This window comes from Tetrao urogallus (assembly GCF_951394365.1).
Source record: "Tetrao urogallus genome assembly, chromosome: 6".
NCBI lineage: Eukaryota > Metazoa > Chordata > Aves > Galliformes > Phasianidae > Tetrao > Tetrao urogallus.
In genome coordinates, this window is record NC_136819.1 from 14,197,314 (window position 1) to 14,225,249 (window position 27,936).

Sequence of the window (27,936 nt, forward strand, 5' to 3'; positions counted from 1 at the left end):
GATAAACCCGCAGTCATTACAAGAAAAGTGCAAGTTCTACTGATTAAAATCCCTCTGGGCCTAAAGAAAGGCAGCTGGCTTCTTGCATCAAAGTCCAAACCAATCGGGGACTCCGCCTCGTCTGGGGTCACCCTTCTGGCTCTCCTGCTCTTTCTCCATGAACGTTTTCCTGAAGTCATCAAAAGCCTCAACTTCCGAGTCTTCTTTCTCTGGAAATAGGTTGGGAAACTGAAAGGTTTTCCCTTGACCCTAAAAGAGAAAACAAATAGTCAAAAAGGCATTCGAGCCTTCCTGCAACAGGTACGACGCATGTACTTACAATTACAATCAAAGACCATCCTTAAATTTCTGTTGGTGCAAAAGGGTATCCTTAACTCCCAATGCCTCTTTCCAGTGCTCTCCCTGAGATACACACCTATCCCTCCCCATCAAAAACCAGCTTCCTGCCTCTTCTCCTTTGTGCAGAAATTAAGATATCGACAACTTTCTTTATGGAATGAATGGTCAGGAGAGAGAGACCTCTTCAAAGATATCGAGCCAGCTCAGATACGTTGTAGGAGTCATATAGTAAAAGCAAGATTAGCAAAATAAGCAATTTTGTTGAAGTCACACCATCAGGGAAATACATGGCAGAGCAAGCATTCATTATGTTAATACTTAGGATACGAGTAGAGGATATAGTTGTTTAAATCTCGTCTGGGATCAGAAAGAACCGATCTAGCAGCTGTTATTATAGGGTGTAATGTGGGAACACAAAATAACAGATATCAGAGGTCTCTTATCAACTGGAATAAAGTCTACAGTGTAAAAATAATTACAGTGGCAACAATCTGTCTAATCCATCACTGATGAGATTAAAGTGATTACATCTGCATCAGTCATTCTGCCTAAAAGACAAGTCATTTTAGTGTAACATCATCATCAAATCTATGTCTCCCACTTGGAAAATAAACATTTGCTTGGTCTCTGGTTTTTATCTAACAGCAGGAAACCATTATTCTGTGGAAATGTTCTATCCCATTAACATTATCTGCCTGCTTTCTAGTGGTGTTTGCACTAAGCACAACTTCATTAAACTCAATATCAGCCCTTCCATTCCCTTGCATTCCATATGGGACTTTGCATAATGAAGCTCATAACTGATAGCTCATAATTCATAACTCTAAAATTATTCTCCCAAACACCTACAAATCTTATCATACATTAACTTCATTGGCAGAACACTACACAGAAATCTCAACAATAGCATTTAATTGCCTTGGATGAAAACAGTTTTTTTCAGATCATCTACTCTTTACATTTGTGCAATAAACATAACCGAATCAGAAGCACAATTAAGAAACAGCTCCACAAAAGAGATGAAATGAGCCTTCCACAACACAGCTATCTATACTGCATTCTGGGATCAGAAATATGACATAATTTATAAAAAAAAAAAACCTGCCACTGTGTCCCTGACCCTGTGTGTTATGTTCCATTTAGCCATATACACTCAACGGGGTCATTTACAGGTGTGAAAGAATTTAAACCTCAAGCATACGTTTTGGAAAGAAAAACCATGACTTATCCCAGTTGAACTTATCCAGACTAGAATCTAGGAAATATCAACTCATACCCAGCAACGCTCCAGTTGTTTTTCTAGTGCATACTTCTTAGGGGTTTCCTAAGAGCCTGACCATACTACAAAAACAACAAGGGAGCTGCTGTGTACATTGCTCCTTCCTAGATTCTAGCCTGGATAACATCAACTGGAACAAATCATGGTTTTCCTTTCCACAACGTACACTCGGGAGTTTCAACTCTTTTGTACCTTTCAATTACCAACAGGTATGCTTTTAATAGCTGTCCAAGACAACTGAAGCATAGTTCCATATGAGGTACAGAAATAGGTGTTATCAATGTCCTAGAACAATCCCAAAGCTGTACCCTACTGAAATTCTTCCTGCAGTGGGATCAGAGCAAACACCCTTGCAGCCAAGGGCTGCCCAAGAAGTGAGCAAACTGAAGCATTTGGAAAAGAACTCGTTTACATTACAAAAAACTACTGTCTTTTAAACTGTACTGCAAGCAGGTTGCTCAGCCCCGCCGTACCTACAGAACAGATAAGGCTCTGATTCTGAGGACTCATCCATCCGGGAGAGGAAGCCATTTTAGTAAAACACATTGGAAAACAATTCAGAATAACATGGCAGGCATACCACCTACACTGAAAATGTGAGAACTGTTCATACTGGTAACACTGTAGTAAGGGGTTCTTGTTATGCAGCACTACCATTCTGGTATGCTTCCAACACCAAAGCGCTTCTCTTATTGGCAAATGAAGGAAAGTTGTCCTTAAAGCATACTAACAACGTTCCTGGTAATTCACTAAGCATTGCAGAACAGTTATTATTTCTAAAAGAGGGAATAAAAAATTTAAAAAGATAGGCAAAGAGGGTGTAGTGAAACCAGGCAAACCTTTCAGCTGTTTATCAAAGCGCTCACAGTTCCCATTTCAAGGCTGGTGAAAGTCAAATATTGAGCTGAAAAATGTCAATCTGTATCTGGAGTCTTTTAATAAATCAAAATCAGCACAGACAAGTTAGCTCTTTCCAGCTCTTGTTTTGTGAAGAAATTCTGATTTTGGCTGGCAGCCAGACACGATTTGAAACAGCCAAGACATTACACCCTGAGAACTGAAGGTTGATAAATCTTAAGTAACAATACTATGCAGTAATACTGCGCTGTAAGACTCTGCAGTGATGAAAGCTGTATGAAAAATGGCTGTAGTGCATGCTCAGTAGCTAGTTTTCAAAAGAAGCCTGTATCTTGGGTATTTCAAAATCTCAAAAATACCAAGAGGCATCAGCTTACAGAATGTGTTGAGAGTCTATCCAGGCATATTTATATTTGGTGCATCTTCAGCGTGGTGCCAGAGGCCACCAATGTTTCAGCTCATATGCCACCTTCTCAAAACAATGTCTACTAAAGAAACAGAGGGATCCTCATTCCTTTATGCAATCCTGCTTCAGATACACATTTTCCTTTGAAAAAGTTTTCTCTTCTATACAGCAGTCATCTGCTAACTATATGGTAAATCCTAACCAAAATAAAGCAAACAACTGAATTTCTACTTAGTTCATCAGAGCAAGGATTTTACAAGGTTTCCAAACTGTCAGAATGAGAACTACTGGCATATCCAACCAGGATGCAAAGTTTTGTGTTCTTATTCCCAAACCTTACATTCGTTCAGCATTTTACCTTTCGTAAGCCATTTAAGTGAGGTCTTCCCTCTTCCCTTTCACTGATTTACTGAAATTCATAAACTGACATGGACTCCAAAAAAGCTAAGATCTGGTCTCCCTGTAGAACTCCTGCCAGCACGGTTACCTCAGTCAGAAGCATGGGGAAAGCAGGAGAAAGTGAGAACACTCTCCTATCTGACAGTTTTGCTAAAAGAAAGCACTGTAAAAAAGACAGTCACTGACCAAAAAAAAAAAAAACCAAAAACCCAAACCCCCAAAAAACCCAGGCAATTTTGCTCAGATAATCTAGTTTGTCTTGGAATTGGATGGTGAAAAAGTCGTTCTACTGACACTGCAGCACTGTGAGGTGATATCTTTGGAGTCTGTCAGGATAAGCTCTCCCTCCACATCCTCTCATACAAGGCCTTAAAATGTTAAAGAATAAATAAATAAAGCAATGAAGTCATAGAGGCATTACAAAAGTACCTAAAAAAATAAAGTCAATGTGATGTTTTCACACGTCGGTATTCTCAATTTAGGGTCCTCCCAGAGACCTCCCTTCTTCCTAGGAATTCTAAGGTTGTACACAAGTGAGATGTGTGGTCCTCTGTTTAGATTACAGAATTGGGAACCATTCAACTTTTCTCCTGCACAAATCTAATCTTCATTTCAGCTTTACCCCAATGTGAAACTGATTTATGTACAGAGTCATTATTCATTCATTACACGCTAACGTCTTTGAAGATAACAAGTGACCTAAACATTGAAAATAGATTTTTAACTTACATTTCAAATCTTAGTGGTTACAAAGGGTGAAAACACACCTTGCTCCCCGAGTCTGTAGAAGGAGTTACAACATCAAGTGGTACAAATTGCCTCCATTCATTTTAATGGCAGGTTAAGTGACCATAATTAGGCCTATGAAGTCAAGTGTTCGCCATCCCACTGCTGAGCCTCATGTCAGAAAATTGCTGGAAGGATTATCCAGCACAAACTCACTTGTACTTTTCTGACCTTTGAGTCCCTTCAAAAGTTTAGGAAAAGGAGGTCAACAAAGATATTATTGTGCAGGAATGACGCAGCAAACACTGCTCATGTAAACAACTGTGAGGTCTTCTGAAGCACTTACTACTGTCCTTCAGAATTAGTAGAAAAATGATGTTTATAGTATCATTAACTAAAAAAATGTTGGACTCCCAACAGCACGGGACTCAGTCCAGCAGTAGCAGCAAATGCAGTTAAGTTTAATAATCCAGTGCATTTCAACAATTTTCCTACTACTGCACATGGTAACATCTGATATTAAAATGTATGGAAAAAACAGCACGCAGAAACAGCTTCAAAGCCCACACAGGAATAGTACAGCTAACAGTGCGTCCAAGTTTACTCTGAATTCATCACATGTCACATCTGATGTGCAAATGAGTTAATTACTAAGAACATACAGGACACTGCAGGCAGGGTCTAAGGAGAAAGCATTTGCAAAAAATGTTCCCACCGGTGCCATCATTCATGTAGCTAAATAGGTGTTAGTCCAAATGTTGACAAGGTCAGACTCCTTTTTACAGCCATCTCCATTAGATTTCTCAAAACAGGTTTAATTAAAAATAGGTCTGGATTCCAGAGGCTTGTCTACAGTTGGGCTCCCACGGGTGCTAACACCTGCTGAGCTAAACAGTGAGAACAGTGAAGGAGGAGGAGGGGATGTTGTTGTTTTTTTTTAATTTCCATGATGTTGATGTAACTGTAAAGTTTACCAGTGGCTACTTTCTTTTTTTTTTTTTTTCCTTTTCGTTCTTTTAAGTAACATTAGGATAGTTATAATTTCATCAGATAAAAGGTTGTTGCTTTAGTTACTTGGCAAAGACAGATAGATTTCATTTTTGTTAAAAAAAATAAATTAGCGTTAAAAAGTTGGATTTGATAGCAAAAGCAAAAATCTCCAACTTAAACCTTTCTCACCACATTCCAGAAGGGAAAAAAAGGCAGGCAGAGTCTGGAATGGCAAGATATTGTTGATCCACAGCCTTCTATGATTTGAGGTATTTTTTTAGTGTGAAAATATTATGCTTGGACTGATATGTATTTGTCCAGTTACAGCCTGAGAATAAAGTAAACAGCTCTGAATCTCCAAGAAATAGTATTTGGAAAAGAAAGGACAACAATTCTTACATGTGGAGCAGCTGGGGCACTATTGTGACACTCAAGGGTGTATCAACTATGACTTTCCACCTTTGAGATGCTTGCAGTAAGTTAATGGACATGCACGTTGTGCTGGAACACATAAGATGATGTTTTATGAAGCGAGCAAGCAAAAGCAGTCATGAGAAACATGCTCCATTTCATTCAGGTAAACCACACAACAGCTGCTAGGGAGTCTCACTGGGAAGTGCAATACTTCCACCTAGTGGGCAACACGAAGCCCAACCCAAGTCCCTCCAAAAACAGTTATTTTTCCAGTCACAAGCAGTTTTAACTTGAAACTGGATTAATGAGAGAAAACACAGCTGGTAAAAATGGTGGGAAAGCCCTGCTACTCTGACTCACTGCAGATGCAAAATAATTCTCATTAAAAAGGGATTTTACAGTGGTTACCACACTTTTCTAAATTAGGCAGATACTAACAATGGACTGCATAGGGCCTGTTTTGGCCTGAATCACACCGTGAATGAGAATGAAGGCAAAACCTTCCATTTCAGAAACAACGCTGGCTTTCTGGCCTCACCCAGCATTTAAAGCTGGTGTGAACACAGAACTGGGAGCTCACTGTCTGAGACACCAGAAATAGTGATGAAATGCAAAGAACAAATGGAAGAAAGAAAAAAAATTAAAAAAAAAAAAAGGAATAAAAAGAGAAACCTAAAGATTAGAATTCACGGGGAACTACAACAGAAGAAAAAACTGCAAAGAGCCAAGGAATGAGGTGGAGAGAGCATGCAGACATTTACTTAAAGGGTCAGTTTCTCACCTAGGATGCTGCACAACAAAAGCTTAAAGGTGAACTCCTAACTCCATTCACAGCACAGGTGAAAATACAGCATTCTATAAAGACTTAGATTGATACTGTTGGGTATCAAGGGCTACTTGCTCTTTCAGGAACCACGAATGCTTTTCAACCACAACACCACAGAGGTCTGCACAGGGCAATTTGCCCAGCAGATAAAACAGGGGCTAGAGAAGCATTGATGGTATACAACAGCACTGTTGGTACACAACTGCTTCCAGTACTACACCACGTAATTCCCCACCACACTGCAGTTACGTATATGGTGACAACTATTCTGATCTCAGAAATTTAACCTGAAATGAATGCACATGGGGACTGTCTTAAATGAGTGGCTTTCCACAGAAATACAACATTTTGCTTTCTATTCTTTCCCCCTGAATTTGTCTGTGGGTTGCAGACTACCCCCGTTCTCAATTGAGCAGACACAGAAACAAGACTGTATTTAAATACAGTCCAGTAAAATTGGAGAACTGATCAAGGTTCACTAGAGACACACATCTGCTTCAATTTTGGGAAACAAGACTCCAAAAGCACAGCCATCACCACCAAGAAGCTGTGACAATAGAAAGTGCCTCCAATTACCTACTAAGGATCATCATCCAGAGAATGTAACTCGTAAGACAAAATCACTCCTGACATTCAATCCCTCAGCCGTGTTTTTAATACATTAGTCATACCTAATTTCTTGCAGACAAAAACCTTACACAGACAATAGTCTTCCCTTCAAGAGGGGGAATTTGTCCAACAAATCAGAGACTCTTTCTTGAAAAAAGGCATGTTTTCTTTGTCATCAAAACTCAAGACTTGGTCCAGAGGAGGTTGCCTTCAACTCCAGCACAGTAAATGAAGGTTAGTCCTCATATAAACATAAAACTCTTACTTTCTACTAATGCTGCATTTCGTGCTGTCCTTTTATAGATAAGGGCTGCCTACAAAAAAAAGAATTCTCCATTTTCCTTTCACACCCCTTCCTAAAAGGGGCTTAAAGGAAAACTTCCAAGACCGTGTCAAGTCTGAACAATTAAAAACTAAATATTGTTCTTCCCCATTGTCTGTGCATCTTTCATTTCACTGCAGTGAAATGTCTGTGTGAATTCTTACACAGTCTTTAAGGTGTAAGACCACGCAACGCTCCCCCACACTAACTCAGTGTCCCAGGACAGAGTAATATTGAGGTCGTGTTGCCAACAACAACTTTGAACTTATGGCTTTACAACCATAAATAGCATTCCTTTAATGTAATTTTGGTATGTGAAAGGTTTTTCTTTCATGGGTGGCATTTCTTTTTTCCTTGTAGCCAGGTAAGCCCAAGAGAAGTCTGAACTATAATGCGCTTCTGTTACGAAAGAAACTCATAAGAACATGAAGCTCCTTTTCCACTGGGCAACCAACATACGTTTTAGAACCCACTTCAGCCACAAAGCACACTTACTAGACATGACTAAAAGCTCCTCAGGGAACATGCTTTAGTCTTCTCCGAGATCCAAAGAGCTTTAATAAAAAGTTCCCCATCCTTACAATATATTCTTTTACTTACTGGACATTTCAGCAATCAACCACACAAGTCATGAACTTTCTAGAGTACAGGGTCAGTATGAAACTCACTGGCAAAGCAGCACTGTATGACATCAGACCGTAACTTACATAGAAGCCTCAGACAAAAAAGGGACTTGAGAACTAACGTTTTGTTTGAATTTGTTTTTCAGCTAAGTCATCAAATGTCTTTATACATTCTGGAACACATTAAAAAAATAATAATAATAATCTACATTAGAGGATTGGAAGAAATAGCCAGCCAACTGGACAATTCACTAAGCATTACTTCCTGCTTGGCTGATTAACAGCTCCTTCTTCTTTCCCTGCAAGCATCCACATGAACTCACCAGCTGTACGTAGGCCACCTTGTAATCTGGTTTCTTCACTCTCTGATTCTTATGGTTTCTCTTGTTGTTTGCACCTGCAGAATAGAAGAGGCCCATCAGTAACAACAGTGGATTCCAAGTACCGAAAAGGAAGAGCAGGCTGAAGGGGGGGACTTCCCCAGTCTTGATTTTTTGTTAAGATTCATCTTAATTCCATCAATATCAACATACATACCACACAGTAATATCTCAATTACTAGAATGTACTGAAGCTGGTAAACACTGCTCACATGTAAGGAGAGGAGACCAGATTCAAACTGCTGACATGCTTTCATGGTCAAAACACAAATTTTGCAAAGCAGTAAAGTGGAAATTCTTCTGAGTAGAGGGCCAGGAGAAACAAACTGCCCTTCCAACATTAACAGCTTCAGTCAAATAATGAGGAAATGACCACTGAGCAGCTTCAGACTGGTCAACTTTTACTGCTCAGCTAATGAGAATGATCTATTGTCAAACAAATCAGAAAATTACACTCCAGACCCAAAAAAAACACAACAAAATAAAGCATCTCCACTTTATGCAAGTTGTGTTCAGAAGTTCATTTTACTCCCTGCATATAAGAGAATTAAAGCTCTTGAACTACGAGACATCCTAAACCTTTCCTGTTCTATCCCTGACTATACACATATTAACAACACTTCCATAAGTAATGAGGAACAAAACAAGGTTACAAGGACAAGCAAAAAGATTTTTCAGTGCTGTTGGAAATGGAATGTTTTTGGTATTAAGACTAGTTCTTACGTAGGCATATTGCAGATGATCTTTGTTTTCCTTCTATTCTTGTATGCGTTCTGAGTTACAACCTTCTTCTGATGCTTTATCTTTCATTCTCCATTTTTCACTATCACAGCCCTTTTTACCCTACACCTTTTTAAAAATTGCCCCTGCTCTTGGGATTAGAAACACATCAATCAATTCCTTTCCTAGTCAGTGCACAAAAAAGAAGAATCCAGCCAAAGATGTGCTACCCAACAAGTCACTGTCCATGTGATTAATTAGCTACCTGCTAATCAAAAACATGCCTGACATAAAAATTGGTATTCCTGACTTTGTACAGCATACAAAATGCATTCAGAGATGCTCTGCGAAAGGAAGCATTCATGTGTGAATGGGATTGTACATAATTGAGCCTAGCTCAATTGGAGAAGAGTGCACCAAGTGTGAGTTCAGCAAAACTAGGAACGTTTTTTGGCTGTTTTTTTGTTTTTGGTTTTTTTGTTTTTGGTTTTTTAAGAAGTTGGTTTTTTGAACACTTTGTTTCTTTGTGGGGTTGAGTTTTTTTGTTTCGGTTTTTTGCTTTGGTACAAATGCAGCGTAGTGAAGAAACACAATAAGTGGATACATACAAATCTACAGCAGAAATGTGGTAACTACAAGGGGAAAAAAATTGTAAAGGTGTGTTTCTGATATTATCTACTTGTCTAATTGAGTATTTTTTCCCTCTACACACTCTGGCCTTTGTCAGACCATAACACCTCCTCTCTACAAGTCAGGTAAACTCGCAAAGCAGCTCCTTCTGAAGTGAGTGAAACACCTGCTGGTCTTCACAAAGAAATGGTACCATAGCATTTGGTACGGGTCAGAAAATCAGTCAAGATTTTAAGTCTTTTTAAATTAAGTTTTTAAAAGAAAAAGCTGATGTTCTAATCTAAACAAAGCATTCAAATGTGAAGAGGTACATATGAAGTGGCACATACTTCTTTTAAGGAAGAAACACACAGATGAGCAAGGAAACTGTAACCACCCCTTTAAATTGTTCAACTGCACTTACCATACTGTATCCTGGTCCTCACAGCAGCTACTGGCACATTATAGATTTTCTCAAGGTAATTCTTGATATCCACTTTTGTCATTCTAACCAAGGAGACAGTATTTTGGGGGAAGAAAGAAGCAGAAGTATGAATATTTAACTACAGGGAAAAAAAAAAGCAGAAGTATAAATATTTAACTAAACTCCAAACAGACAGAGGGATAAATTTGGCTTCTCCTTTAACCAAACCAAGGTAGATTCACTGCACAGGAGTATAAACTCAACATAAATCATATACCACTGAAGCAACTCATAACCATAAACTGTAATGGCTGTAAACACTTTATTCTCTGTAGCCTCAGCAGTAAAAACATACGGGATGTTCTGCATTCTGCCTTGGAAGCTCTGGCACGCAGAAGGCTCTTCCTTCAGCCCCATCAGAATCACAGAATGGCCAGGGTTGGAAGGGACCTCAAGGATCATGAATCTCCAACCCCCCTGCCACATGCAGGGCCACCAACCTCCCCATTTAATACTAGACCAGGCTGCCCAGGGCCCCATCCCACCTGGCCTTCAACACCTCCAGGGATGGGGATCCACAACCTCTCTGGGCAGCCTGGTCCAGCACCTCACCACTCTCTCTGTAAAGGACTTCCCCCTGACATCCCACCTAAATTTCCCCTCCCTCAACTTCAAACCATTTCCCCTTGTCCTGCTGTTATCTACCCTTTCAAAGAGTTGATTCCCCTCCTGTTTGTAGGCTCCCTTTAGGTACTGAAAGGCTGCAATGAAGTCACCCCGCAGCCTTCTTTTCTCCAGGCTGAACAAGCCCAGCTCCCTCAGCCTGTCTTCGTAGGGGAGGTGCTCCAGTCCCCTGATCATCTTTGTGGCCCTCCTCTGGACCCTCTCCAACAGCTCCCTGTCTTTCTTGTACTGGGGACTCCAGACCTGGACACAGTACTCCAGATGGGGCCTCACAAGAGCAGAGCAGAGGGGGACAATCACCTCCCTGTCCCCGCTGGCCACCCCTCTTCTAATGAAGCCCAGGATACCATTTGCTTTCCTAGCTGCAAGAGTACATTGCTGGCTCACGTTAAGCTTTTCATCTACCAAGACCCCCAGGTCCTTCTCCGCAGGGCTGCTCTCAAGGACCGCTCCTTCCAGTCCCTCACCCTCATCCCCACAGGTACGTAAAGAACAGCAGGTCGGACAAAGCAGACGGGGAGCCGTTCGCTCCCTGGGCCGACATGCCGCCCTCCGCCCGCACTCACTCCATGGAGACGCGGAACTGCACGGTGTCCTCGGGCTGCGGCACGCCGGGCCGCACCGCTAACATGAAGAAGTTGGGGCGGAAAATCCGCAGCTGGGGGCCGCCCAGCTGGAACAAGGGGTACCTGAGGGGAGAAGAAGGCCCGATAAGCAACCAAGCGGCATTACTGCACCGCTAACCCCATCCCCGCACCGCCCAGCCTGCTCACACGGCCTTCCTGCCGCCCGCCGCCATGGCCGCCGTCCGGCCCGGAAGTGCTGCGCCCACAGAGCAGCGTAACGCGAGGAGAACGCCGCCGCTGGCGCCCCCTGCTGGCGCGGAGGAGCAGTGACAGGGTGGAATTCGGCACTTTTACGTTGGCGCTCCTCTCAAGGCTGCCCTCTACAGCCGCAACGGGGCTCGTTCACAAGCCCGGCCCTGGAGGGAGGACGGTGGTGGGTTTGAGGCCAGCTCTTACCGTAGAATCATAGAATCGCTAAGGTTCACAGGGTCATCACAGGGATGACCATAAGCAGGCTCGTTTATACTAGCCAGAGAACTGGGAATAGTGGAAAAGCTGGCACTAAAAGCTTGGTAGGAAACCAGGTGGGAAATCTCTGGAAGGCTTCCTTCCAATGAAGTGCCTCCAAGGCTGGTTAGGAGAGCGGCTCTACACAACAGCTCAGAACCCACATTTGTTAGCAGCTGTTCTGTGTCTCTTCATTGGATTTCAATACTATATGTTGATTAACTGCCTCAATAAACATTTCAGCGTAATATTTGAGTTAAAAGAGCTCTGTTGCTGTGCTGCCACATCTGTATTTAAGAAATGCCATGTGCTGAAAGCTTCTACTTCTGTGGATTCATTTCCCCACACCCAAGTCTTTGATTCCTTTCATCACTCACATTTTTAAGTCTGCTTCAACTGCATTTGGATTCCAGACAGGCACATAGATTATGAACTCCCTCAGAACAGAGCTGGGTTTTCTTATCTGCCTGCATAGAGGCTGTAAATCTGGCCCTGAATCCTGGTTCTTGGTTAATGATATTGAACCTCATTCCCTCATTCCCATTTGCAGAGTCAGGTCAAATATTACTAGATAAGCATTTGGTTTAACCCTTAATTTCCGTTAAGTAAAATACAAAACATCATTCAACTGTTATTGAAGTAGGTACTGGTTGCGCTTTATTTACAAAATCCAGAGATTTGTACACAGCAATCTACAGGACAGCGTAGGGCTGGTGTCAGGAGGATAAAGGACATGCTCAGGCAGGAATTGAAGATGCCAGCAAGGAGTCTCCCCATTTCCAAAGGGAACCTGCTTCCTGTTGACTGAGGAAGCCACCAGACCCTTCCAGGAGGAAGAAAAGCAGCAGCAATAGCCAACCCAGGCTGATGTTGCAATTTTAGTTATGGCTGAGGCACGGGAACACAAGTGGTTTGTGAATGAAGAAGGAAGAGACCAGCAGGGTTTCGACACATCACTAAGGGCCATTCTGCCTGGTTCTTTATTTCCAGCGCCCGCCAACCTTGCCTTTGGCTCCTGCCTTCTTGCTGCTGCAATACAAAAGGCAAGGAAAACATGTCAGTTTGAAGGAAGCAGTAGGGCACTCTACTGCCCTACACTCTACACTCTACACTCTGACTCTCAGATTAGCACGGAGCTGCTTTTGCTTTTCACATGCTGGGCACACCCATTATCGAGCACATCCCGAGAAAAACATTGTGGATGTTGTGGAAAGATTTTCTATTTCTGAGTCTTAGCAGAAGGCCAGGATGTGCATTCCTGGAAGAGGTGGACCCTTCCAGATTCCTGCATTAACTGGACAGAAGTCCAACCAATCTCAGAACTAAGCAGCAAGACTATCCTGCCACACATTTGAAGTCTTCTGAATTCAGATCTGCTTTGATCTGGATTTGAATGTGTTTCTAAATAAAATTCTCTTCTCATCAGGGAGCTCTTGTTGAGTTCCCCAGTCCTAGCTATCTGGTAACTAAGATAACAGGTTGAACGGTAATTTAAATATAACTAGAACTGTTTCGCTCTAGCACAAGCAGAATAACTTCTTTCTTAGAGCAAGTCTCCAAAACAATTCAAAGTTTTTAGGCCTCCCAATATTCCAATCTTGCTCGTGTTGTACATGGGAGCAGTCCAGCTACAGTCCCCACACAAAGCAAATTCTCTCCAAACATTATCTTCTTGCATAGAGAGGAACAATCCTGCATGCAAGCCACTTACCTTCTGACTGAGAAACTGGCGCACCTGGAGCCACAGAGGGACCAGGTATGAAGTTAGTTGGGTTAGATTCTGTACTGGCTCCCATTGGCAAAATCTTGGCTTTTGGCGCACAGCACACCACCAAACCCATCTCACACACACAGGACAGTGAAGCTGCTTCTTGAACCCAAAGCACATGCAAAATTGAAGCACACCTTTGACATGGAAGAACATGGGGTTGGGGGCAGGCACAGCGTAGTAGGGCCTTGCTGTCGTTAAAGATACCTGCTTCAGAACCACTGATTTCTTCAGAGCGGAGAAAGATGAGGAAGACATATCTGGGCAGATTTTTGTAGCACTGCCCCATCTGTTCAAGACTGCTAGCTGTGTTTATAGAATGATGTAACACAGTGACACAGACAGTACATATAGTGGATACTTTACCTTAAGACCAACTTAGACTTGACCTATTTGAAAAATGGACTTTTGCATGAGAGACGGTTGAAAGATTTCTGCTTATGTTAAATTCATCTTTGTGTTGCTTTTGCCAACTTCCCAACGGGTTCCAAATCCAGTATAGGAACTCTATAGCTCCTCAAATGAAGGCAGAGCCCTTTTATCTCCACAAACGCCTGTAGTGTTTGATGTTATGCCTAACCTTTAGAATGTGCTTAAGGAGACTTAATAAAAATCTGAGGCAATAGGATCACTTGATCCTCGTATAACACACCAGCAGACATTGCTTCGGAATGTTACAGTCTGTTTTGGATAGAAATTCAAATACAAAGAAATCTCATGAGCTGTGGACTTCCCGGTGCAACCTTTTCAAATATTGTGCTGAGAATGTATCATATCTTTTGGGGAACAGTTATGAGTTATTAGTACAGGTTGCAGTGTCCCTCAAAAGAGCAGCAAACCACTGCACCTTTCTGCAGGTGCACATTCTGTTGCGGTTTATCAGTCTACAGCTCTGTACAGAAAATACCGCAGAGAGATCCAGTCTTATGTTTGGCACCTACAGACAACTGAGCTCCCAGTGCTAAGTTCATCTGATAAGGCAAGGTTATGTGGTGAGGTGGGGAGGCAGTGCCTGTCACTCCTATCAGCCAAAGATGTCATCACAGACCACCATTTCATCCTGATGTTGCTTTGCTTAGGTTAGGAGGCACTGAGAAGACCACATCCCATCAGTGCAGAGTTCTCCCTTGCTTCTCTGCAGCTCCTCTTCTATGTCCGTTACTTTTCTACATGCTCTAGCTTCCAGGTTTCTTCTAGCCCTAGTCTCCCACAAGTTCACTGCAAACATGTAAAATAGTTAAAGACATGAGACTCAGAAAAATCAGATTAAATAGAAGTCATATGAAGAAGGAAAGCAGGAGGAGAGAGATGAGTGGAAAGAACTTGTAACAGTACAATCCTGTGATGTTAGTTTTGTTACACACCATTCTTAGCAGTCACTTGTTTACCCTTCGTAAACAAGATATTTAGATCTCCTTGTGTATTCAAAGCATCTCAATCAGGCGTTTGAAAATCCCAGGAATTAGCAGATGGAAACTGTGCAGGCATGGCATGAAGAAATGTGATTTTTATTTAGCTGTTATGTTCACTTCATTTTGCCCTTCATTTTCTCAGTGTGAGGCAGAATGGGAGTTATCCTTCCATCTTTAGCCTCATTTCATTGCAACAAGAAAATGTTGTTGTTGAGGCTGAAGTGACTACTTTGAACACTTAGAGGATATCCCCAGCCAGGAGCTTGGAAGGGGATATAGGTACTTACTGTTTCTGAGCCTGATCAATCCGGTTCCTGAGAGTGACAATCTGAAAACAACACACATGACTAGGGTTTTTAGGGATAAAGAAACTTTGTTCCACCACAGAGAGGAGACTTTTACCTGCTGAAGTGCTGGGAACTGTGTATCACAGGTGCCTGTGATAGGAATTAGTACCTCCTTTGAGATAAAAGCTTACTCTTTCCTAAAGGAGAGAAACGTTACTCCTTGGTGATAAATCTTTAAGCTAATTTCACATTTCAAGGGAAAGAAGAGCTAGAATTTTATAGTCCTTTCTAGTAAAGTCCCTATCCATACAAATTGATCTACCATAAACTCACAAGTCAAACTGCAGGCAGATGAACTGGAACAAGCGTCGCTCTGACCAACTGGAATGCTCTTTCATGGCCTCACCCCATGAGGTATGAGTTGATCTCACCTTCTCACTCTTTCTCTACTCCTACATGTTAGGAAAAACATAAGCTTTGGATGGGGACATCAGGAGTGGAGTCCATATATTCTACCAGAACATCTTTGTTAGCTGGCAGAGCAGGAGGTGAGAAGCCTGCAGAAGGCACCACCTGCTTAGTCACTCATTTAATTAGAGCTACTCATCTAATTTTAAAGATGCTGAAGATGGCAATATTGAGGAGAGCTTGAACAACCACAGAGGAAAAGGTTGGAGCAGGGGTTCTGAACATCTTCCCAAGCTCTGTTGGTGACTGCAAGCCATTGGAGCGTCTGTCTGACAAGATGTTGTCTAACTTTGCTTTGCCATGGGTGGACTTAGATTTCAACATGATGTGTGGAAAGCAAACACCTACCTTTTGCAGGGTAAGCACATTCTGGCCTGCCTTAGCATCATAATCCTGGCCCATAGGCCTGGACTCATTACTGAAATCCCAGGACCTCCAGTGCAGTGGAAAAGCCCCAGAGAATGAGAGTGTGACAGGGAGTCCTCTTTTGCCTCCTCACCATCTCATTTGTAACTAAGTCAAGGTTCTACCTAGCTTTTCTCATGTAGAAAAATCTCTGGCCAAGACATACATTTTGCTCCTGCTTCTGTATGCTTCAAAGTTTTCCACTGCCTCTGCATGTCCAAGAACCAGTGACCCAGCATTTGAATATTTAAAGCAGTGTTTGATATTCCCCTCGTGCAGAACAAAAGTAAAAAGTCATACATTCAGGTTGGCCCAACAACTGGGTTGATATTTCCTGGGTTGTGTCTTTCCATGGCAAACAGACAAAATAAGAGACTGAAACATTAGCAGGAACAGGACAATACAAGGAAGGAAAGAGCAGCTCGTCAGCTGCTTTTGTACTTACTCGTGGAATTTTTAATATCTGCTGCAGCAGTTTAAACTGTTTGTGGTAACTGGCTGTTTTTCACAAGTGTGGAGGAAAACCAGCTCTCTCTTCAGGTTGACCCAAGGACTTAAGACTTACCTTCACTGACAACCTTGCCATAGTGACTATTACACTCACTCTCCAAGGAAGCACCAAAGAGCAACGGATTCTACAGCCAAAGAACAGCTCCATTCCTGTGTGTTCCCATTCCTTCCTTCATCTCTCCCTTTCATCCTCACTCATCTCTCCCTCATTCTCTTTGCTGTTTTCACTTACCTTTCTCCTCACTTCCTTCCCTTAGAATCTCCCAATTCTAACACCTCAGCTGTGCATTTTCCTTCTACTTTGCCATTATTTACACTCCATGGCCTTGATTTTCCTTATCGACTACCTTCCATTTGTCTGCATAGAGTCTTCATTACCATAACATGTACAACACACCTGCCACTGCCTTATTTCCTGCTGTTGAACATTCAGATGACCTGTTATCCTTAAGCCAACCCTCTTCAGTATTTGGGATCTGGGTAGCCATTAAGCCACGAGGTGAAGAACCTTCCCACACTCCATACCATTCTTTTCTATGGGGTTCAGGATGCTTCTTGTGCATCCCTAAGCTTTTGCTTCTATATCAGGTGTGTTGATTCCTGCACACCGCTAAAAGCAGAGGTTTGGACGGAGAATTATTTGTAGAGATGAACTGAGTGGGCCAAATGCTCAGTTCTTCAGCTACAACCCTGTTAGATCCTGACTCTTCTCCTAAATTACTTCAGCTCTTTTCAAAGAGCAGAAAGGGAGAGAAAAAGGAAGTGAAGGAAGTCACACAAGATGCATTTTTCTTTTTTCTCTTCTGCACTTGGAGCCAAGTGCCAGTTTCTGTCCGGCACTGACCTCTGACCATGCTGCAGGCTCATGCATTTGGTAGCCTTTGCTGCTGCTGTTACACAGACAAGTTCATCGTACTTACTACTTGGAAAGCTCCTGCAGCCTGCAACGTACTGTTAAAATCTAAGAGAGATTGAGATAATTACATTGGTGTTGCTCATTCCCTGTCAGTGAGTGCCTGCGTAATTGGGAGTTAAAAGTAGAGCAAGACAGAGTGAACCAGTAGGATTTCTCAGCCACTGAAACCTGGTGTAGGTAACATGTTGTGAAGGAAACCTATCCATTTTATGTTACCATTTGACAATGCAGTCAGATGCTCCCGTCTGGAGAAAGGTTTCAGTAACTCCAGAGAACTCAGTTCACAGGGATTCTGTCTGGGACAGGTATAAAACTTAGTACATTCAAGTGTGAAATCAAAGACACTTAAAAACATTACTTTGTGATGGAAATGAGTGAATGAGTGAATTGAGACTCTGATTTTTTTGTACCACAGTTACCTAGAAGATTAACAAGAATAAACAAAGTGTGCTTGAATAGATGCATTTTTCCACTGACACTGGCTTTCCAAGAGGGCACTGAGAGCCTTGAGGATCATCTATGAAATTTCAGCCTAAAATGTGAAATCCAGTCCAAGTACTTCAGGGGGATTATAGTTCCAGGTGCATTTCTGCTTAAATATTCCAAAAGGTCACTGAAGAATCAAATGATTTTGCCATCGTGTAGCTTTTGCTAGAGAATTCTTGGAGATTTTAGTGTTTTGGAGCTGGTATCAGTAGAAAAATGGTTTTTCCACTCACCTCATATTTTTTCCTCTTTATTTGCTCAGTAAAGTCATACTTTTCAGTCTGCAGCTGGTATAACCAGTCCCACAGCTCCTTCGCCTTGTCCCTATGTGTTTACAGAGAAAGGGCAAGAGGAGAAACACATCACATCATGTATTTTCTGCAGTTTTCACATCACTATTAGTGAGGCTAATAGTTACCTAATTTTACATTTTGTTCAGTTCCATTCATGCGTTATCCTGCCAACTTCTTCTGGCCTCTGAAAGCTACTTAACTCTGAAAGTCAAGGTCACGCTTCCTCAGATGAGAATCTTTTAGCCTTCTACTTTTGCATGTACCCATCACTAATATGCTTCTGCCAGATTTAATTTTCCCCTTAACTTGTAAGGATAAAGAAGAGTCCAGGGGAATTAGATGAAAAGGAAGAATGTCTGAATGCCTTGGAGATGAGCACAGCAGCTTCTATTGTACAATCACATCTGCTTTAGGGCCAAAGTTAAACTCCACTGTGTACAGTCCAGGCCATCAAGTGAAGACTGCTCTGCACCTGAGCACTCAGCTCCCAAGCCTCCAGCCTCAGTGGTATTCTTACTCATAACTTAGCAACTCTAACTACCCCGGGTACACTGTGGTAGTAAAAATCAATCTGTGAGCTTGTTTATCTTACTTCAGAGTTGGGTTTAAAGTTTGTGCCTAGTCCACTGGCTGACATTCTAAATGGGACTGACAGGCCATTTCAATAATATCTCATGTCTCATTTTCCCCTCTGTTCTTCAGACCAAGGAAAAGCAGAATTTGATATTGTCCCTTGAAGAATTTCAAGGAAAGCCTCCTCCTCTCCCTCACTTTTTTGCTAGAGAGGACCCCAGGGCAGTAAGTCCAAATTTCAATGGATTACATTACAGTAAGTGAGGGTAAGCATGTTACCTCAGCTTGTCTTCATTAAGATGGTCAATGTTCAAAGGCTTGCGCCTCTCTGCCAGGATCTTCTTCTTTGTCTCTCTAGCTGTTTGCTTCTTCCCTCTCTTCTGATCAGCCTATTTTCAAAACATCAACTCATGTCAGACTGCAGAAACGCAGGCTGAACAAAATAAGTTCATTAACAGAGCATGTAGGACAAGTTGCTAGGAATCCATAAGAAGGAAAGTCAATTTTTTTTCTCAACTTATAATACAGACTCTTTCTTGACAACCCAGTGGTTTAACACTTGATCTGTGCATTTACCTTTGCCAGATAGCTGCTGTATGAGGCACCCATAGAGGACAGAGCCTTCTTCTTCTTAAGATCATCCTCAGCTTTTCTCTTGGCATCTTCTTCCTCTCTCCGTGCCTTTTCCTCCTGCAGAGTGCAAGACAAAGAAGCAAGTTACTTTAGGAGAGATGCTCAATTTCTCTAGCAACCTGTGTTACTACAGGGAGTGTGATCAGGTAAAATACATGTGAATACTGGCAACTCTCATGTCCCACCCTTGCTTTAAGAGGATGGTCATCTCTTCTCTGGACTGAGATAGACAGAACCTGTAGTTTCTTTCCATCTCTAGAAATCTCCTCCACCTAGATGCTGAAACAAAAAGAGACATGAGGATGCTTACCGCAAGCCGTGCTTGACGCTCCTTCTCCTTCTCAGCCCGAATTCTCTGTTGCTCTGCTCTCTCAGCTCTGCGCTTCTCCTGCAAGAAGCAGTGACAAAGGCTTGAACTCAGCCATGTGGCTTCACCTGCCTCTTGCAGTCCCCACCACCAAGAGCTTTGGTACACAGTGAGCCATCAGTTCCCTTGTCAGGATGTGCAGGATGGGACTGATGTGCAAATACCAGGTGTAAAATGGAGATGAGTGAGAAAACAGACGTGAGAACAAGCAATCTGGGGGTGACGTGAATCATTCCTGTGCATGGCAACACTACCAAAGTAACAAGATTAATGGTTTAAATTCTCATCTTTCTGTCATCTAGCACCACTGATGAGCAAATACAAGGACTCACAATCCTCTCCTTAAGGGCAACCAGCTCTTCTTCTTCCTTACGCCTGGCCTCGAAGTGGCTGTCAATCAAAGCCTGCAGTTCAATCAGGTCTTTGTTCTGTCTCTTCTTTTGGATGTCCTAGAAGAGCAGTGAAAAGCTTTCAGTAAGCCTGTAGTGCACTAGGTACACAGCCTGGAGACTCCCAGCACTCTGCCAGCACATACAGAAACAAAAGCAGAAAGTGTTGCAGTTATCTATGGGCTGGATTCAGTACGTGTTAGTGCAGGTCAGAGACCAACCCAGGTGGTGGTCAGAAACCCAGAAGGGAACAGAATCCACAACTTCTATTTCACTGCATAGAGTTTTATCCTTAGCTTGGCTTAGTATCCTCCTATGTACAAAGTTCAGCCAAAGTACTGGGATGCGAACCTTACCTAAAAATGCCCTTGCATTTTTGAGTAAGGCAGACATTTCTGCAGGGATTTTCAATACCAGAAGTTTTTCAATTTCATGTCAACTTTCTAGGAAAGTATTTGAATCTCTGTTGTTAATCTTTTGCTGTCATTTCAGGTGGAGTTTCTCAGCAACAGTTGAGCACAGACCTGCTTTATTTCAAACTTCTCAGTAACTTTTGGATCATTTGTGGCAGTGCGACAGGGGATCTTAGAGATCCTAAGCCTCTTGCTCCTTTTGCTCCAAACATTCAAGAAGTAAGAACAAACAAACAAACAAACAAGTAATAAACAGTTTGTCTTGGCCATATTAGCCACAAATGTATCCATAGGCCTTCAAAGAGGAGAGGGCAGCCTTTAATGGAAAACACCAGCAAGCATTCATTCTGTCCTGGACAGTACCTTCAGTTATATTCAATACAGATGGAGTTACGTGGTTTTGCACATACATACAGCTCAGGTACTGACAAGCAAACACATACAGCCTCAGGAATACTCACATCAAAATCTACTTTCTCACCCTCCGGTATTTTAGGAGCAGTTAGCCTGCAGAGAGACAAAATCAAAATGGAAAGGGAAGAGAAGGGAAGGAATAGGAAAAGGAATAATAAAAAGACAAAGGGAAAACAGAAAGGGGAAATAAGAGGGGGAAAAAAAAAGTGAGAAAAGACAGAGAAGAGAGAAAAGAGAGAAAAAAAGTATTTTCATGTTAGAAAATAGGCATGTTCTGAACTGATCTGCCCTTGAGAATGATGCTGACAAAGAGAGATGTTAATGGAGATGCAGAGCTGTGAAACAGCAAGTTAACTGAAAACAAGTCCAGAGACCACTAGAGACCCTTGAACTTCATGGAGGCTTGTGCAGAACAGGAAGTCATCTGTGAAAATGTCTTCCATTCCCCAAATCTATGGCCATTCCCTACTAGACAGAAACACAGTGGCTCACAAGGTTGTCATCCATGCACTCTTGTTCTGGGCATTTAGCAGAGTGGGAAAGGGAAGGTGCTGGAACCCAGAGCCAGGTAATCTTTAGGAAAACATAGTTAAGCTCTAGCCAGCCCAGCTTAATGTTTTCTGTTCCTCCAGCAGTCAGCAATCAGGGTTGCTCCCAGCTACATGCTTTCACAAAGAGTTTACTGCCAAGACATCTCATTTCCATTGGAAGTTGTGGGACATGGACAGTTTGTCACTTCCCCAACTCTATGATGAACTGGTTTGAAGACCCTGGCCAGTAACTGTTGCTAAGGTGTCCCCTGGCAGGAGCAAACATCCTGGAAAGGCACACAGAGAACTGCATGAGGGGAGGGTTGTACAAAGTTTTCTGATGGCCATTTGTGTAACAGACACTACAGGCTTCTGCTGGATCAGAAATACAATCACAAGGTTTCACTACCCTTCATACTTACTTTATTTTGGGCTTCTCCTCTGTATTTGGAAACATGGAGCAAAACAGGAAGGGAAAAAGAAGGAGAACAGTTAGAACAACAGAGATCATGCCAGCTGCTAAAGTAAAAGGAGGGAAGGGAAATTCAATCTTAGGGGAAACATCCCAAAGAAACTGGTTAAATCACAAACACTTCCAAAAGAAATATACAGGCTCACATACCCCTTCTGCTGGGAGTGAATCTGTTTTTATCCTTAAAACAGAATTTGGCAGAAAAGAATCAAGAGATTGTATAAAAGTCCCAAACGTAGCATCTGGAAGGCAGTAAATGATTTCATGTAAATGATGGATTATTTTTCTCAAAATGTCCTGACCGACTTCTAAGGAGGACAGCTGGGCATTCAGGTGGAGGAAAACATTGCCTGTTTCAATCAGCCCTTCATTCACTGAAGTTAGCTTGGATTTGTAATGGAGTCACTGATAAAATAGGCTTGGTTGATTTAAATTAAAGGCCTCACATGGAGGCCAGGAGGGAAAAAAAGGCTGATGCCGTGTATTTTCTCTGTGCCCACAGGCTCCTAAGACAGCTTAAGACACATATCTTGGAGATATCTTGATGTCATGAGGAGAATGTTCCTTTTTCTGTACCATGTGGTGCCCATCAAACCCAGCTTGGAAAGACCATCCTCTCTTAGTGAGCAAAATTTCCATAAGTGGTAATGGAAATAATCTTTGCATCTCCAGGGAAGATGTAATACCCTGTAAGGAGGGCTAAGCCATCACAGAGGCTGGCAGTCAGAGGTGTCTCCCTGCAACAAGTTACCTTTTCCTGGCTCTCAGAAACGTGCTGTCTTTAGGTGTTTCTTGCTTAACATCTGTGCTTGTGATCAATCCCCCTCTCTGCTATGCCTTTTATACTTTAGATATTAGCCCGAGTCTAATGCCAATAAGTTCAGCACTGTTATTCTCACAAATAGAAGTGAATTAAACTTACATATTTATTCTGGCCCAGTCTCACAGTGGCTCAGATTGACTTTCATAACCACATGCTACGTTTGAACTTTCAGGGATGCTGGATTTTGCTGTACAAGACTTTCCCTGTGTTGGTACAGTGGAAGGAACAGAGGTAAAAAGCTCACAGCCTATTAAATCTGGTAAAAACAGGTGGCTTTGTAAAGGAAAAATGAAACCTGCTTCCCTCAGGAGTGAATGCCTGGTTATCCGTATCAAGATAGAGAAAGATATTATAACACCTAACAGAATATAATATATTACATTATACTATATAGTATTAATTTTGTCAAGTGCTCATTTGCATCCACTTTGGGACTGACTGGGGAAACTGTGAATAGGAATGGAAACAGAGAATTAAAAAATCAAAAATAATGAGGGAGAAAATATCAAAAACTGATACTAGAAAATATTTAGTGGAGATGCTTGCAAGGATATTGGATAATCAGAGATGGAGGAAGTGACTGAAAATGAGAAACTGGGATAATTAAGAGAAAAGATGTGAGTGATGAATAAAGGAGATCAGAAGCAAAGCTTTCTTTTCTCTCACATATCAATTTCAGAAATGAAATTTCTGAGGTAGGCATTTTCCTCACTTACTATAAGAACATTGCCTACTAAAACATACTTCAGCAGAGGCCTTTAAATGCCAGAGCAGTGCTAATAAAATACACAACATGTAATTAGAAAAGATTGAGAGCACTTCTATCAAGGAAGCCACAAATCACTCCTGAAGAAAAATAGGCAAAAATGTACTTTGTGCTTCTCCAGTTATTTTTTCAAATCATTTTGCTTTTCAAATAGCCAGTGAGCTTATTAAAACATAGGTTACATGGTTCTATTTTTGTTCTTCAAGCTGGACAGTGGAAGTAGTCACGATTAACCAGTCTAACAGGGATGTTAATTCACACAGGATTCCCTTCCCTCGTGACATAGCCAGGTAATTCTCATAAACACTCCTGTTTAACTTAAGGCTGTCAGTTAGTAACACTTCAGAGAGAAAAAAGAGGAGAGGAAACAATGGATTTTGTTTGTTGACCTTGAGTGCCAGGATTGACATCTGTCTGTCAATGACTGGGTGAATTTGGCTTCAGCTTCCACCAAATCAGCATTTTCAATGTAATCAAACCAACAAACAATTGTCAAAAATAAATAAATGTATGAATAAAAGGTTGATCAGTTTTCTTGAAAAAAAAAAAGGTGTAGTTAGGATATTTAAAGGTGCCTCCAGAAAACCAGAAAAGGGGAAAATGAAGAAACAGAAGGATTTATTTAAAAATGAGCAGTAATTAAGATGTCCTTTGCAGTGCATGATCCAGCATGGTCCATACTGAATGCACCAAAAGGAGCTCAGAGATGTGATTTCTTTGGAGATACCCCATCTTTCATGAGAGAGTCAAGGAACTGGGCCAAAATTTATTGATACACAGGAATTTTCGTAGCAAATTCCTGTCCTTGGTGGTGGATTTTGATTGATCTTGTGCTCATTCTGCCCACGGAGCATAGGGCTGTGACAAAATCCCCATACACATTCCTGCCTAACGAAGGCAAGAACCACTGGAAATCCAAGTTCACTGACATGGTGATTAGAGGTAGAGTCTCTGAATTTCTGGTTTCCAAAAGAGTTGGTTCAAAGACAACACACAGCACAGTAAACATTCTCCTGCTCAGTCTGTGAGATATTCCCACCACAGTCCTCCTTATGCAAATCCATCTGACCTGCCTTTGCTTCAATCAGAAATTCCTAAACATCCTCCTTTGCCCCACTGCTGAGAAACAACATCTCTAACCCACAGTGTGTCCTTGAAAAACAGTATGCTATTAAAAAAGTAAGAGGGAAGAAAAAGGAGAGAAAGAAAGAGGAAAAGATCCCATTTTGAAGTGAAAAGTGTTGTGAGAGGCTCTGAAAGGTCCTCAGAGGATATCCCTAGAATTAAAAAACGAAAAATAAAATCCTGAAAAGTGAACAAGAAAATTTAAACGAACAAAGTGAAAAACAAAAACAAAACAAGAAATCACAGAAAAAGAAAAATCGTTCCCAGTGGTGTTGGCCTTTGTCTTTGGAAACATCTGGCCAAACAATCCAGGGGTTGAGGCAATCAGAACACAACTTAGCTACGTCAAAGGTTTTTGAAGTCCATGAGAGTCTTCCTATACCTTTAAACTGATTTTGCTCTGGGGGCTGGAGTTACTTGCCCACATACCAGAGCAAAACTGTCTCTTCATAGATTTGGTTCTTTCGAGATTCTCATTTCTATCTATGTGTTCCAGGGCCTATTTAACCAGATTTTTTAAAATTTACTGTTTTAAGCAGCAAATGAATTGTTCCATCAGTCTGAATAAATTTATTTGTATGTTCGGTGCTAAGGACCATTCTAAGTGTGTGGTTGGAGCAGAAATTTAAATACCTGCAGATTCCAGCCTGAAGATCTTGACCTTCAAGGGTGGATGAGAGAGGCATATCCACACAAGGCCAAGCTCCATTTTTAATCATGCCAATGGAATTTAAGAGAGGCTTGACTAATTATTTGGGTTGAAAGGTTATGATAATGAAAGATTTGATACATGGGATTTATCTGAAAAAAACAGAACAAGTTTCTAGGTCTTGGGTTTCACCACCTGCTACCCTAGTGGGGATGTACAGAGTTCCCAAGAGTGACTGGATATACACAGTGAGTGATTCTTTGCGGCAGTGAGGTTTTGGCCCAGTTCCTGAGTTTAAAATCAGGTGAGAAACAAAAAACAAACAGACAAAAAAGGGTGAGATGTTAGAAAGATGACTTTGTTGTCCTAAGACAACAGCGAGCTACCATCATAGTATCCGCCTTCTTCATCAGCTGTAGATAGAAGGATAAAAGCAAAAGAAAAGAAGCACAGTAGTCAATCCACAACCAGCACTGTTGTCCTAAAAGCAGCCGTCCCTGTTCCCTCCCCACTACACTGGGAACCTGGGGCTCTCTGGAGATCGAATGAAAAGAAGAAACAAAGAGAGAAGGGTGTCTAGCTCTTTACAACAGCCGTACGTAAATACAAGGCAATAGTAAGCTGCAGTACATTTGCAAGGTGTTTTAGCCAGACACAATTGTGCTTGGTATGGTATCTCATCCCACTAGGAAAATGCCAAATCATGAACCAGTTATGTAAGTACAGATTTGTATTATTCATTTAATGGTTCCCAACAGTTAGAAGTGTGTTCTGTAATGTACTCCACCCTACATTGCCCAGCACACCTGGAAATAACTAGCTGTAAACTGAACTCAACAAATATCTTTGTTCCCCCTGACAGAAACTTTGTTTTTCTATCTGACACTGAAGTACTGTGCTTCTGGTCTCCAGCATCATCCTGTAAGGAGCTCAAGGGCAGGTGTTATGAGAACAGGAACAAAATATATCCATCTTCTGTAGACTTTCCTGAATGTCTATTATGAAAGCAGCAGCTTTAGTTATGTAGAAGTAAGGACAAAGCAATAGCTCCATATTCAGACTCATACCCAAATCCAACAGTATTGGGTCTTCTTGCATCCAAACAGCAGCTAGAAGCTTCATGTGAATGGGAGCAAAATATCCAAGTCCCTGAACCATCATCTAGGGACTCACTCTTTCACCTTTTTGTCTCTCAATTCTGTCTTTCCAGGACAATAAACTGCAGCAGCCATGAAGAAGACCCGAGCCCTGCTGAGCCACATGTTGTGGTCATTATTTAGTCAGGGCTTTATATATATATACATATTTATGTATCCAAGGGATGTGCTGACCCACAAGTTCCGAAGAACAAAGAGCCTGAGGTCACTGCAGTGGAGCTAAGACCACAGGATCCACACTGCTGTACCTATTTTGTGGAGCATTTTTGGTTAACAAGCATACAACCCTTTTCTCCAAGTTTGTCCAAAGCCATCCAGAGAGGCTGCTTCCCTCCCACGCTACCTGTGCTCTTGAACAAGGTCAGTGTTTTCAACACTGTTTCCCCAGCTCTGAAAAAGAAAAAGGATGAGAGTCTTTAGAGGTATCATCACATACCTTCTTCAGGGGCTTCTTCTGTGTCATGGTGTGAGCAGCGATGGAAAGACAGGAAATGGGAAGAAAGAAAAAAGGAAGAAAACAGAACAGATATTTAAAGTTCTTGGAAGCCTGAGAAAGAAACAAGGGAATGCGTGAGGGGAAAAGATGAAGTGATTAGTGAATTAAGGCAAAGAGAAAAGGTATCTGGAGAGGCTGTAGGGAGTTAAAGATGCTGTAAGGTTAAAGTAGTAGTAAGTAGGGAGATTAAAGGAGAAGAAAGCTGAAAGGGATCGTTATGGTTAATGTTTGTTTCTCTTGCTTTGTTCTCTTCTACCAGACCAGGACTCCTGTTCACACACACTCACACCTGTGTTGCAAATACACAGAGTAAATCAGAAGTCATGTCACATACCTGGCTCATGAACTTCATGTGTGAAGTGTCATGGAACAAGATGCAATGGAAAATAAGAGAATGAGAACGAGAAACCTGTTATTCCACAAAGCAAAAGAGCTTTCAAGCCAAAGGGGCGGAGAAGTAGAGAGAGGAAAAGGAAATAACATTGAGAAGTAAACCTGAGATAAAATAAGTTAATTACATTTGAAATAGCATGTAAACAGAAGTCACAGGAAAGGAAAAGAATTTGGTCAAGTGAAAATGATTTATGATAACAGTGCAATGCTTGAAACAAAGCACTTACGAGCATTTTATGCATAAAGCACAATCTGACAGCACGGTGTACCAAGGTCTACCTTGGTTTGAAATATGCACATGAACAGAGCACTTTCAAGGCACTATCAGATCCATCCTTTTCTACAGCAGCATTCCAGCCCATTCAGATTAACACGATGTGTTTAGTAACCTGCTGAAATACCTGCTGTAACTCATCATCTGCACTCAGCTAACTTTCAGAGAAGCTCGGTTCTCTGTTATGGATCTATGGCCCATGTCATTTTCTTCCTTGAAGACGGTCTGGATGGTTG

The 27,936-nt window shown here is 41.7% G+C and overlaps 2 protein-coding genes across 2 annotated transcripts; both read right to left on the reverse strand.

The window, feature by feature from the left end:
- Positions 1 to 87: 87 nt before the first annotated feature.
- On the reverse strand, positions 88 to 11,407 carry MRPL23 (mitochondrial ribosomal protein L23; the record flags this gene model as incomplete). The annotated part of the gene is made up of 5 exons (XM_079537251.1): positions 88 to 249; positions 8,115 to 8,188; positions 9,925 to 10,007; positions 11,175 to 11,297; positions 11,382 to 11,407. 5 exons carry the CDS (start codon positions 11,405 to 11,407, stop codon positions 88 to 90), a joined length of 468 nt encoding a protein of 155 aa, XP_079393377.1.
- A 905-nt stretch (positions 11,408 to 12,312) lies between these two features.
- On the reverse strand, positions 12,313 to 27,000 carry TNNT3 (troponin T3, fast skeletal type; the record flags this gene model as incomplete). Its single annotated transcript, XM_079537411.1, has 10 exons — positions 12,313 to 12,710; positions 17,452 to 17,492; positions 18,167 to 18,257; positions 19,079 to 19,188; positions 19,376 to 19,489; positions 19,743 to 19,820; positions 20,132 to 20,248; positions 21,063 to 21,108; positions 26,881 to 26,927; positions 26,974 to 27,000. The coding sequence occupies 10 exons, from the start codon at positions 26,998 to 27,000 to the stop codon at positions 12,662 to 12,664; spliced, it is 720 nt and encodes a 239-aa protein (XP_079393537.1). The 3' UTR covers positions 12,313 to 12,661.
- Positions 27,001 to 27,936: the final 936 nt, after the last annotated feature.